The sequence below is a fragment of the Ailuropoda melanoleuca genome, chromosome 2, assembly GCF_002007445.2.
Source record: "Ailuropoda melanoleuca isolate Jingjing chromosome 2, ASM200744v2, whole genome shotgun sequence".
NCBI lineage: Eukaryota > Metazoa > Chordata > Mammalia > Carnivora > Ursidae > Ailuropoda > Ailuropoda melanoleuca.
Window position 1 is genome coordinate 192,542,609 of NC_048219.1, and position 13,881 is coordinate 192,556,489.

The 13,881-nt window shown below is 49.1% G+C and overlaps 1 protein-coding gene across 1 annotated transcript in view; it reads left to right on the forward strand.

Annotated features, from left to right (window-relative positions):
• The first annotated feature begins 107 nt into the window (after positions 1–107).
• INPP5D (inositol polyphosphate-5-phosphatase D) overlaps positions 108–13,881 on the forward strand; it is a 114,663-nt gene continuing 100,889 nt past the window's right edge. Inside the window, exon 1 of the mRNA XM_034655413.1 lies at positions 108–410. Coding sequence (XP_034511304.1) covers positions 277–410 — 134 coding nt within the window. The 5' untranslated portion in view covers positions 108–276. The remainder of the gene's footprint in view (positions 411–13,881) is intronic.

Genomic DNA, 13,881 nt, shown 5'->3' on the forward strand with positions numbered 1-13,881 from the left:
GAGGGGCGGCAGGCGGGTGGGCGGGGTGGGAAGGTGGAGCACGGCCTCCCCAGCCACACTCCGCAATGAGGAAGTTCTCGGCCGCGGCTGGCTTCCTTTCCCTCGCTGAGCTCCTGAAACAGGAAGTCGGTCAGGGAGCTGGTGGCAGCAGCGGGGCCACGGCGAGGGGACAGACAGACGGCGGCTCCTGCTCTCAGTGCAGGGACCTCAGCTCCCGTCGGTGGCGCGTCGGTGCTGCGGTGGCCGCCGGCCCGGCCCGGGAGGCCCGTGGCCGCCATGGTCCCCTGCTGGAACCATGGCAACATCACCCGCTCCAAGGCCGAGGAGCTGCTGTCCAGGACTGGCAAGGACGGGAGCTTCCTCGTGCGCGCCAGCGAGTCCATCTCCCGGGCCTACGCGCTGTGTGTGCTGTAAGTGGGCCGCCCGCAGGGCCCCGGGGAGGGGAGGCCAGCTCTGGCCTCGCGCCCACGCGGGGACACGTTGTCTTCACGTCATGGGATGCGTGGACCCGTCTTGCGTGTTGCCCAGATTTGTTGGTGGGTCCAGCTGAGGCCCACCGTGGGCCCCCGGGGGCCTTGGAGCTCAGGTTTTTCCGTCCTGGAGCCCTCCAGGGTCACCCGGAGCCTGGTCACCCTTGCCCGCTGCCCGGGAGCGGGGGTGCCAGGGGCCGGGAGGGGGGTCTCCAGACTCTGGGAGGCAGGCAGAAGCTCAGGGCTCCAAGGCGGTGGCTGTGTTAGAAAGTGGGTTGGTCAGCTCAGGTGTGGGGCAAAGATGCCCAGCTTGGAAACCCTCATGGAGAACAGATGTGGCAAGAGAGGACATTTCCAGAGCCTAGGCATTGGGTGCCTGGAGGAAACCCTTGTTCCGGGAGCCAGAAGAATATGGGGTGGGTTCACTCAAGAAAGAGCTTTCGGTTCACCCAGAAGTTGCATTCAGGCCCTGAGAGCAGAGGAAGTCACCATCACTGACAGCGAGAGCCTCTTCTCTCCCCACCTCAGCACTGGGCTGTGTCCCCCACACATTCTGGGCTCTCAGCCACCATCAGCCCCTCCCGCCCCGCCCCCATTTCACTCCACTCCCAGCTCTGGGATCTTGCCGAAACCTCCAGTTGTCTTAACATCGGAGGAAACAGCCACTTGCTGAAGGTTCCTTTTTAAAACACCCTTCTTGCCTTCGGCTCAGGGCGTGATCCCGGCGTTGTGGGATCGAGCCCCACATCAGGCTCCTCTGCTATGAGCCTGCTTCTTCCTCTCCTACCCCCCCTGCTTGTGTTCCCTCTCTCGCTGGCTGTCTCTATCTCTGTCAAATAGATAAATAAAATCTTTAAAAAAAATAAATAAATAAAAAAAATAAAACACCCTTCTTGGACCCATGTCTGAAGAAGGCCCTCGCCCCTGCAGCACTGCCATCTAACCACCCCTGCGAGGCTCAGGGCAGTGCCAGGGCACTATGGGGGACAGGCTGTCCCCCTGCACCTCTCAGGTACCATCCGTGGACTTGCAGAGAGTTCCCCCTGACCAGGCAGGAGGGGAGGGAGGTCACTGAACACAGACCTGTTTTGAGCATTGAACGTAAGCATTCGTCTTGGTGTTACCCATTCCATCCTTGTGGTGACCTGACGTGCAGGTCCCGGTATCACTCCCCTTTGCAGATGAGGAAACTGAGACTCGGATAGGTTCAGAGGCTGATGACAGTCCAAACCAGGGCCAGAGGCTGCACCCAGACAACTGGACCCTTGCCACCCCACTCCTAACCCTGTCAGGCCGAGTGGGAGCATAGGTTCCAGGGGACAGCAAGAGAAGCCAGGGTGCTGACAAGACACTGACCAGAGGCCCACCTCCCAAGGCCAACTTCCCACCCCCCCACCACTCACACTCAGGGGAAGGGACCCAGGACTTCACCACAGGCACTGCCCCCGTGGGCACCCACCAACAGGGCCTTGGAAAGGATGGGAAGACCCCTGACTGATTCCACTGGGCCCATATGGCTCTCTCTCTACTGCCGCCTGGACCTCAGTGGAAGACCGATGCTGTTGGGAGTTGGCTGTGAGCTGAGCCTCCCGCTGAGAGCTTCCAGGACCCTCCCAGTGGCCCCCTGGTCAGGGTGATCGGATTGTGCGCAGGTTATAGGGGCAGTCTCTGACTCCGCAAGGGCAGCACCATGGCAAGCCAGAGCCGGGGGCTGGGTCTAGAGGCCCTTGGGGACCTCTCATCCCATGGCCCTGGACTGCGGGTGAGTAGAAGGAGCTCTAAGAGGGTGAGGCCTTTGACTCCACTGCCCAGCTGGCTGGTGGCAAGCTGGGGTCCAGGCCTGGTTTCCCATATTCCTTCCTCCACCTCTCCTCCCCACTGCTCGTAGCCCTGAATTAGTCTCAGAGCTGCAGCAAATGCACCGGGTCTTCTTCTCAGGGAGGGCACCCATAGGGATGTCCGCTCTTCTCATCAAGCTCCCGTCCTCAAAGCCCTTTTAGGTCCAGACCCCAGGGCTTGGATTCCTCCCCGGGGCCCCTCCCTTTGGCTAGACCCAGGGCTCCCCTTTCCCCTCTGCTCTTCGAGGGAAGCCACCCTTCCGCCCCTGCGGGCTGCGGGATAGCGTGGGCCACCAAACTCTCCCCAAGCCTGGGAGACTTAACCCCCCTGCCACCTTTCATTTTGCCAATTAAGGAGATTTAAGAATGAAAAACTTAAAATGAACGACAACTACCCACCACCTTCCAAAGGCTTATTTCATGGAAGAAAGCATTCTGGAACACCAGAAAAAAAAAGAAAAGAAAAGAAAAGAAAAAAGCAGAAAAAGTGTACTCTTTAAAAAAAAAAAAAAGAGCCAGTCCTTTAAATCAAATTAGATTTAACTTCCCTGTGGCCTGGCGCAGACCTTGCCCCCATGCCATCCGGGTCCACGGCCTAGTGCTGGGAACCCTGACGGGGTGAAAAGCAGCTGTGCTTTCCTGTGTTTCACAAGTGCTGTCTGTCTAGAAGCCAGCTGGGAGTGCAGGGACCCCGGGTGGTGCAGCGGTGGGGTCAGGGCTCTCAGAGTGAGCCAGGCCTGCAGAAGGAAGCCACCAAGGCTTGCCCTCCTGCTTTAGACGTATCCTGGGAAAAAGGCGTCCTGGCCGGGCATGCCAAGACCTCCTTCTGCGTGTGCCCGGTGGCCGGAGCTCTCCCCAGCGCCCTCTGGTGAGTGAGGGGACAGTGGGGAAGCCCCAGCTGCTGGTTTGGGCAGCTGTGTTGGGTGCACCAGGAACTGTGTATGCCTTCTCCCCAGTGGCCTTGGTGCCCAGGTAAGAGAACAGGATTTGACTATTTAAATGAAACGAGGGAGGGGGCGACACCAAAAGACAAGGCTGCAATTCAGGGCCACCCACGTGATGAGAACGCACAGTCACCCCAGGCCTTGCAAACCCACATTTCCTCTCGAGAGGTCAGCCCTACCACCTGTCTCTGGGCAGGAAAGCTCAGCCCATTCCTTGGCAACTCAGAGAACCCTGCTTGAGGGAGACCCCAGAGGCCCTTCTTGGGCACAGGGAGCTGGAGGGAGAAGACCCCCAGGCATGGTTTGAGTCCAGCTCTGCCATCTTGTGGCAAGGGGCTTGAAAACATGAGGGACAACAGGCATTTCCAGATAGGGCCTGGGTCATCCTCCCCCACCCGACTCAAACCCACGACAGAGGTACCTGGAGGGGGCGTCCAGCCCATCTTGGATGGGGACGCTAAGAGGCTATCAAGCTCACTCCCTCCTCTCCTGCCAGGATGGCACCTCCACGTGGGGCCAGGGTACCTGTCAGGTGCTTTATGCTGCAGAACAGAGATACACCTTTGGGGATGGGGGTCCCTCCATGGAAGGGGCCGGGAGTCATCAGGGCCAGCCTCTCCTTGCTCAGCCTGCACAGGCAGACCTAGAACCATGGCCCAGCATTGTTGGGAATACAACCTGCCCAGTTGGGTGGCCTTCCCACCAAAGCACACTAGACAGAGTTGGTTTCCCTGCTGGGGGAGGGGAAGGCGTGTGTTGCCTTTGGTTCAGGAACCAGCGCCCCGTCCAGCCAGCTGTGGCAGGGTGGTAGTCTTGGCTTCCTCGGGACACAGCCCAGGCACACCCACAGTCTCCTTCCCAGGGACAGTGTACCAGGCAGCCTGGAGTGTGGCCTTGTTAGCACAACCCCAAAGATGAAGAAGCACCAGAAGGACACTGAGCCACCAGAAGTTCCCTCCTTGTTGGGATGATAGAGTGTGATGGGCGCCTTGAGGTGGGGTAAGCCCTAAGCCTTGTTCGCCTAACAAGAGGTGTTTGCTAACCTGTTCTAAAATTACCTGCAAAAGACTCATGAAGGCCTACTCTGTGCCGGGCTCCCTGTTCTAGACTCTCACCTGGATTAACTCACTGTCCCCGATGGCCTTTGGAGGAAGGACTGTCATTATCCCCGCTTTATAGATGAGGAAGCTGAGACCCAGAAGTTAGGTGACATGCCACGTTTACAGGACTGATAAATGGCAGGGTCAGGACTTGAACTCAGGCCGTTCTCTGGCAGGAGAAAGAGAAGGGAGCCAGCTAGCCAGGATGTGGGTAGGGTCAGGGAGGCCTGGAAAGGGGAGGTGCAGAGAAGGAACTTGGGAGGGCAGCAATGTCCAGGAGAGGCATAAAGCCATTTCCTGTGGTGTAAACTCGTGGATATAACCCCCCCCCTTCCTCCAATCCCCTTCCAAAGTTTGAGTCAAGTTTGCACTGCTCATTGATTATTTTTGTGCAAGGCAAAGAAATATTGGTTTTCATATCTGGTGTTGGCAGTAATTGGGGACAGGCACTGGCACAGACAGTCGGCAGCAGCCAGAGCTGGAGACCACAGGCTCTGGAAATCCAGTTTACGTAAGAGCTTGCCCAAGGGCAGCTCTTCGGAGTCTTCTTTCTGGATGCAAGACACGAGGGAGTGCTGTGCCTGTGAGGGCCTGTGTGTTGAACAGATCACTGGCATCTTCTATGTGAAGTGACTCAGGACGATCTGATAATGTTGAGCATCTCCAGGCTTTCTGTGCCCGGCCCAGCACTCCTTAACAACCCTTCCAGAACCAGTGCAGGCTCTGGCTTTCATGTGTTTTGCAAGCTGGCCTATCTGACGGGTTATGTTCACCTATGCACAGACCCTGGTGCTTCTCTGCTGAATGGTCCCCTCTCCCAGAATGTGAGCCCAGGCATGGGGAAGAAATGGCAGTGGTGCCATCCATGGCCATGGATGCCAGGCCTTCTTCCTTGCCCCAGCAATGGAGTAAGGGGAGGCCCGCCCTTCCTGCCTGAATCCATGCCATGAGACACAGTCCTTAGGGGTGAGCCCTCTGTGGTTGGCTACATCTGATGTGGGTTCAAACATTCATGAGACACTAACCTCCCTGTGCCCATCCAGCATCCTCATTGGTGAGATGCCCAGTCCTTGGGTTATAAACGGAATCATATATAATATGTGGCCTCCTGTGTCTGGCTGTTTTCACCTAACGTGATGCTTTTGACATTTGTCTGTGTTGTGGCCTGAGCATTGCTTTTTATGGCTAAATAATGGTCTGTTGTGTGGCTAGACCACATGTTATGTGTCCATTCATCAGTTGATGGACATGTGGGTTGTTTCCACTTTGCAGCTATTATGAACAATGCTGTTGTGAACATTCGTGTGCAAGCTTTTGTGTTTTCAGTGGTCTTGGGTGGAATTGCTGAGTCCTCCAGTAACTCTAGCTTTTGGTGGAACTGTCACCCTGCTTTCCACAGAAGCGGCCCGGTTCTATATCCCATCAGCCATGAGAGAGGGTTCTGATTCTCCTGCTTCTTCACCAAGCCTTGTTGTTATCTTTTTGGTAATAACCCTCCCAGGGGGTGTGAAGTGGCCTCTTATTGTGACTTTGAGCTGTGTTTCTGTAATGACCGATGATGTTGAGCTTCTTTTCATGTGTTTATTGGCTATTTCTCTATCTTATTTGGAGAAAGGTGTATTCAGATCCTCTGCCCATTTAAAAAAAATCAGATTATTTGTCCATCTGTTGTTGTCATTGGATTACTGAGAGGGTAAAATGGGAGAATGTGGGCAACATGTGTGACCCAAAGCCAGGCACATGTTACACACCCACTGAACACTGGCTATTTGTACAAGTCGTAGGGTGCATAGTGACATCTCAGATGCAGGGGAGTATGGGCCCGTCTGTGAAGAAAATTCCACAGCAGAAGGAAAGAGGAGTGCTTGGGCGGAGTGTCACGTCAAGAACTTCCTGGAGGCCTGTAAGAGCCTGCGGGAGACAGTGAGCTGTCCTGTGGGGCCTCCTCAGAGGAAGTGCTCGAAGAGATAAGGCAGGAAGAGCACTTGAATGGTGCAGGAGTGTCCAGTGGCTGCTGGGGCCAGGGTTGAGTGCCCGGAATCCTGAGGTAGAGAGGGGTCTGGGGCATGGATGCCAGGAAGAACCACCAGGTAGATCGAACATAAAGTCAAGAAGGAATGGCAGCCATCTTAAGAGTGATTAACTTGTTCCCATTTAGGAGGGAGATACTGAGGGAACAGAAGCCCCAAGGCTCTGAAGAGGGAGCCCAGCATGTGGACGGGATGGGGATAAGTGCTGGTAGCTGCAGTAGGCCTTGCCTGAGGGAAGTGGGGGGAACGAGCCCACAGTTCTGGGGACCAGATCTTTCCTTTCTCCCATGCTCACTTCACGCCCAAACAATTTGGGTTCAGTTACTTTTTTAAAATAACCCCTAGACAGGGCTGGCTCCAAAAGGGTCAGCTGGTCCAGCCCCCTTGCTTGCCAGCCAGGAACCTGGCCTCCAGAGAGGAGAGGCTTGTGAGGCCATCCCAGGTGTCCGAGTCCACATAGAAGTACATCTGCTGATAAGCACTGCCGTGTTCTTTCAAGTAACTTAAAAAATATAGTATTAAGTATATGTACAAAGAGTACAAAGTGTAAAGAAGGAGAATAATCACCCAATTGCCAAGAGACCAACATAAATACTGTGAATTTGTAGGTGTATGTTCTCACTCTCTCTTTGTTCCTCTTTTTCCATAGATAGGTAAATGTCTGTACTATATATGTAGCTATAACCATGTAATTTTGGTCTGTGTTTTTTAGCAATGTTCACATTTCCCGGTTAGTTAAAAAATTTTTTTCCTAAATGTCATATTTAATGGGTGCCAAAATTCTAGTATATGATGTACCACAATTTATGAAGTAACTCTTGTATTGTCAGACATTTAAGTTACCGGTAGTGTTCTGTTGTTATAAACATGATGGTGATGAAGGTCTTTGTGCAGAAATGTGACATTTCTGGTTATAGATTCCCAGGGGTGGAATTACCAGGTCAAAGGACTGAAAATTTTTTTAGGCTCTCGATACAGAACGACAAATCGCTTTCCAGAAATTTTGTTCCATTTAATGCTCCCGTTGGCTTTACAAAAGAGTGCTCACCTCATTCCAGTCTCCCTATTCTCAATATTTGCACTTAAAAAAAAATTATTACGTTGCAAGGTGAAAGGTGTTTAATTTCTGTTCCTTTTTCTTTGCATTTCTTGATGGCAGGCATAGTAAACTTGTTTGGTAGGACTGTTGACCTTTATAATTCCTCTTTGGTGAATGATCTGTCTATTCTCTTTACCATTTTTCTTTTGAAGCTGTGGTTTTTCCTGTTATCTATTTGCATGAACTCCTTAGATCACTTTTGTTGCCAATATTTTCACTGTGGTTTGCCTTTAAACTTTGTGATTTCTTTTACATTCAGAGGTTGTAAATTTTCATGAAGTCTATCAATCTTTTTTCCTTTGTGATTTTTTTTTTCTCCTTTGCTTTTCAATGTAAAGAGTCCCTCTGTGCATGGATATTCTGGGGTTTTTTGTTTGTTTTTGTTGTTCCAGTGGGAGGCGGGAGGGTTAGGACAGGGCCTGTGGAACTTGATAGACTTGGGCTAGGGATGACTCTGCCTGTCCAGCCTCCAGATTCTGTGGGGCCTTGATTTCCTCATCTGAAAACCAGGGCTAGGAACACCTATGTAGTAGTGTCCGTGGGTGGATTGAACAAATATGTATATCACATGCAAGGTAGTTGGCAAAAACAGATGGAGAAATGATAAGTTTTTGAGTTTTATTTCTGTTTTGTTTTGTCTTTTTACATTGAACACTTTGATCTTTCTGGAATTAATGCAGTGAATGGTGCAAGACAAAGGTATATGTGTATTTTTTTCAGTAACCAATCATCTTTCTCAAAAACTTTTACTGAATGACTTACTCCTTTCCTGATTCCTCTTTCCCTATATATTAAGTCTTATATATCTCTCTCTTGCCTGTTTACCCCGTTCCACATATGTCTGGTTTTCTTGTACCAAATGCATTGCCACAATTTTATAAAAGATTTTATTTTAGGATTTTTCATATCTGTTGTTTTCAAGTATTCTTTGAGGTGAACCAGCTAATAATTTTGTCCAATTGGAAAAAATACAATTGGGACTTCAAATTGCAGGAAATCCATAATATCACTTATGAAAAGGAGCATTTTAGTATTAGTGTTTTTTTTTTTTTAAGATTTTATTTTTTGTCAGAGAGAGAGTGAGTGCACAGGCAGGGGGAGCAGCAGGCAGAGGGAGAAGCAGGCTCCCTGCTGAGCAAGGAGCTTGATTCAGGACTTGATCCCAGGACCCTGGGATCATGACCTCAGCCAAGAGCAGATGCTTAACTGATTGAGCTACCCAGGTGTCCCAGGAACATTTTAGTATTAGTCTTAATGATAAGTATACCCTCCCCTCTTTAAAATTTTGTAATTTTCTTCCTGTAAATCCTTCCTATTTCTTGTTATGACTACTTCTGATTACTTTGTAATTTTGTTACTTCTGTAAATGATACCTTTTCTCCTCCAGTTACCCTTTTGTGGTAACTGATAACATACAGGGAAGTTATAAGTTTTATAAATTCACTTTTATTCTGTCACTTTACTTACTCCTCATTATTTCAAATTGTTTTTCCTTTGCTTCTCTTGGAATTTCTTGAGAGACAATCATGTTATATATAAATTATGATCATTTTGTGGTCTACTTTCCAAATACTTATAACTCTGATTTAGATTTCATAGTTTATTACATTGGCCAGTATTTCTAAAACATTACATTGGAAGATACTGGGGAGAGAACAGATCTACTTCAGGAAGTTCTGTGAGAGTCAAACATGACACTGCCTGGGAAGGACTTGACACGATATCCACATGAAGTTAACATTTGATAAAATTAGTTGTTGCTCTTTATCATGTCGAAACAAGGACCCACCTTTTCCTAGTCCTATAAAGTTTTGAATGACTAAGTATTTAATTTTATCAAATGCCTTTTTAATATCTATTGAGATTATTATATTGTTTCCCTTATTTCATTTACTGGCATAATAGCTTAATTTTATAAACTCCCTAACATTAACCACTTTTGCATGATTAAAATGAACTGTTCTTGATTATACTAATCTTTTATTGTACTCTGAATTTTATTTAGGATTTTTGTATATATGCTCATAGGTGAGATTGATTTATATGATTTTGGTCAAGTTATGGTTTAAGAGTCATGTAAATTATAAAATATGGAGACATTTATGTGGCATCATCATTATCTGATTTTTTTGAAACATTAAAAAAAGTTTGGCAGAAGGGCTTTTCCTCAGATCCACTTACAGAGCTAATTTTTATTTTATTTATTTTTTATTTTTTTAAACTTAATTTTTAAGTAATCTCCACACCCAACATGGGCTCTAACTCACATCCCCAAGATCAAGAGTTGCACGCTCCACCGACTAAGCCAGTCAGGCGCCCCAGAGATAATTTTCAAATATTTGCTTCAGTTTCTTCTTTGGTGTTGATTGATTCTTGTTTTCTACCTCTTGTTTCACTTTCGATAAGTTATCTATATTTTTCAGAAAACAGTCCATTTGTTGAGCTTTTCAAATTTTCTGGCACACAATTATGCATGGTTTTCTATAATTTTCAGGTTTCTCTTTTATTACTGTTCTTTCTTTTTTTCTCTCTCTCTCTCTTTTTGATTTTGTTTCCTTCTTGTGTTGGCCAGGCTCCCAGCAGGGAATAGGTGGCATAATCCAAAGGGATGATGGCATAGGGAAGGCAGCACAGCCTGGAGCTAGCAACCTTGGGAAGCCATTCCAGCACCTGAAGAGCCAGGGGGCAGGCTGTCACCAGGCCCTCCGACTGGAGCTGTGGACTCCGCTGGAGGCGGGGGAGGGGGGGTCAGGGGACCAAATGTCCCCCTCCCGTGCTTCTCGCACTCTCTTCCTGTGCCAAACCTGGGTGAGGCAGCCCACAAGGGTCCGTCTCCCAGACACAGGGCAGGTGGAGAAGGATAGAGTCTGTCTAGATTGCGGGTAGGAGGAGGGTGAAGCATTTTTTTCTTTCCTTTATTCAATTTGCCAGAAGGTTGGCCATTTTATTTTCTGCTTTTCAAGTCATATGCTCTTAGATTTATCCCGTGTTTTGCTTTTTATTTTTATTCAAAAAATTATCTGTGCTTTCAGAAACCCCTACTTATGTATGTTTGAGGACAGAGATCTGTCTTCTCTGTTTCTCACGTTCCCTCCCTGTCTTTTCTTTCTGCACTGACTTTCTCGGGTTTTCCTTCCTCGTTAGCATTCTCCAGGACACAGCTGCTGTGTATTGCCTCTCTTGTGGTGTTTCGTGCTGACTCGTGAACTCCTGGGTTTTCCCATCAGATCACTTTTCCTTGTCTCACACCACTCAGTCTTTATAGTCGATCTCTCAGGTGCTGGAGATGCAACAGTGGACTGAGTTCACAAGTCAGACTTCGCCAGAATGTGTTTTATTCTTTGTGCAGTGATTCTGTGAAACTTGGAAGTAAACACCTTCGAGTCCTTAGAAAAATGATGCCCTTCTTTCAAGTGGTGATATGTTTTCATAGGTCTGGTGATTTTTCTCTTCTGACAAAGAACTGTCAAGTAAAGTTGGAACAGATTCTTTTGGAGAGCAGAGTGAATTTCTGCCCAAATCCTCTTCCCAGACAAAAAAAGACCAGCAGGGCTGGGGGTGGGAGCTCCAATCTGAGATCCAGCTGATGGGGATAAGTGTGGAGGGGTGGCATGGCTCGTGGATAGGTGGGCTTCCTCCAAGGGGTCTCAGGGCACTCAGCAGACCCCCAACAGCACTCTGGCTGCCTCCCCTCCACCTTTCACTTGGCCACCTGGCCTCCTCTCACCTTCTCTCTTCTGAACTAAAGGCCTCTTGTAATTCATCCATTTTCTGAATCTCTTTGGCTGGATTCTTTTGAGGTTTTGGTGGTGAACAACGAACACCCTTGGTTCCTAGGGCTGACGTACGTTGTCCCTTGTCTCTATGTTGGTCCAAGGGGCTTTTTTGAATGCAGGGTTTCCAGTCCTTGTTTTCCCACCCCGTCTTGTCCAGAAGTCTACAATATTTAAGCAAGAAAAAAAAATGTACAAACAACACTAGAAATTAAAACCGATGCATAATAAGAATTACAGAAAGTCTTTAAAACAATTATAGAGCACACTAAGCCGATCGACAGAGCGAGACAGACACTAATGAGGTTCTTGAATTTTAGAGTTTGATTTCTCTGTCCCATCCCCCCCCGCCCCCCCCCCATGGGGCTCACCATGGTGGAGGATGTTTCTGGGCAGGCTTGTCAGTGTTCATTTGGCTGGGAGTAGTCATGCAGAAATAGTAATATTTATCTGAGAGACTAAAAATGCCACAGTGTTTCTGCTTCCATTGACTTGTCCTCTTGCATTCCGGTAAAACTTGCCAAACCATATTCGGATTGATCTGGAAATGCCCTGCCCAGAGGAAGCATCTTCTCACTTTGGACAGGGTGGGCACCTGCTGTCACCTGGCAGCTGCTCAGAGTCACGTGGGAAATTTGCTCTAAGCCCCACTTCACTTGAGAGTGGGACAACCTCCCACGTACCTGGCCCAGCACCACCCACGTACCTGGCCCAGCACCACCCACACCTGGGGCTCTGGTGGGGCTACTCCTAACACGATGGCTCTGAAATGCAACCCAGTCCCTGGAAGGAATAGAAGCCAAGGACCTAAAGGGTTAGCACCCTAAATTGTTTCTAAATCCCCACAAAGAGCCGGGAAGGGCTCGATGAGACCATCATAGCGTGTTGTCTGGATTACATTCTAGTGCAGTTGCTGTCTGAGATGATTTCCTTGTGGGCTCGTCACTGAACATTGCACGTGTAAGATTGTGTGCCTGTGTGTACACATGTAGGTTACGCGTCTATATGTGTGTATGCACATGTGTGTATCTTTATACGTGCGTGTTCTCTGTGTGCACGTGTATGTATTTGTACAGGTTTCTGTGTCTGGGACCAGAGTGCAGTGCAGCTGCTGAGGCATGGGGGAGGCCAGGGAGGGGCCCCCTCCACCTGCCTGCAGCGCCCGAGTGGCCCCCCCATGCAGTCTGGAACAGCTGATCTGGGGGCTGGGGGTGGCGGAAGTGATGACGTCGTGCATCTTCCCTCCCAGATGTGAACTGACCCAGCTCCAGGGACAGTGTGTCGGGCCTCATGCTGCTGAGATATCACTGTCTGAGGGGGAGTGTCTTCTCTTCTATTGTGCTCACTTTTGAATTCTGATCTGTTTGAGTCACAAACACTCTGTGTCTCAGTGTTCCTAGAACTTCTTTGAAACACCCAGAAGGGCTTGTCTGCCACACTTGATTAAGCAAAGGGCCTCCCTGTTCTGTGCATCTGTCTCTGCCCTTCTCCTGGTGACCTTCTTCTTTTTGTTGACAGGCTGATGTTTGGGGCCTGCTCAGCTTCTTCCACAAATTAGAGGCCCTCAGCCAAATAAGACTGTTCTGGCCCTGGTCTCATTTGCATATCTAAGGGAGGAAGTGTCGGGAGAGGGAGCAGTGAAAGATAAGAGCCTAGCAGGGTGGGGCTACCCCTCAGGCTCTGCAAAGGGGGCTTAGGCTGGAGGGGGTGGGGAGGGGGAGTGGGGCCGGGGGTCCTTGGGTGGTTCTCCATTTCTGGGACATCTCTGGGAGGTGAGACGACAGTGGCCTAGAGAATCACCCTTGCCGGCTCTGAAATAAGCCAGTTGTGGCTCTGGAGACAGGACAGGGTGTGGGGCGATGAGCATTCAGAGATGAGAGAAAGACAGAAAAAGAAACTTCCCTGTGAGAAATGAAGAGCTAGGTGGAAGTGAAATTACCCGAAACATTCTCCAAAACTTTCTTGAAGCATCCATTGGTTCAAAAGCCAAAAACAGTTGTAAAATTGACCACATAAAACCATAAAACCTCTACACAGGTAAAAAAAAAATTCCATAAGCGCTGTCAACAGTAAGTAACTCCAAAATATATTGTGGCACGTATCAAAGTCTTACAGATAAATAAGCAAAAGATGGTTAAAAAAAAAAAAAAAGTGAGCCAAACACATGAAAAGAAATTTGCAGAAAAGGAAAGACAAATAGTGAAACATGGGAACGTGGTCAACCTTTCTTATAAAGAAAGGCAGATTAAAGAGAGTACTCATTTTTCTTTAACCTCTCAGATTTGCAAAGATTAAAATGTCTGATAGCAGCCGGTTGGCAGGGTGTGGGGAAATAGACATATCCGGTTAGTGGGAGAGAAAGGTGACACAGCCTTGCTGGGAGGCAATCGTCAGTCTCTTTCAAAATACAAAGCCAGCGTGGTCCTTCGTGTGGCTCTTCTCCTGGTGGCGATCTCCCTGCAGCCACTAATAGACGTCAGCACACGCAGTGTCCACGTGTTCCAGGCGCTATTCTAAATGCCCTTCCTACGTTAACTCACTCGTGGACGCAGCGACAGGTGGCTGGTGTTGTGATGGTCCCCATTGTACTGATGGGGAAGCTGGATCTGTGCCTGCACCAGTCACAC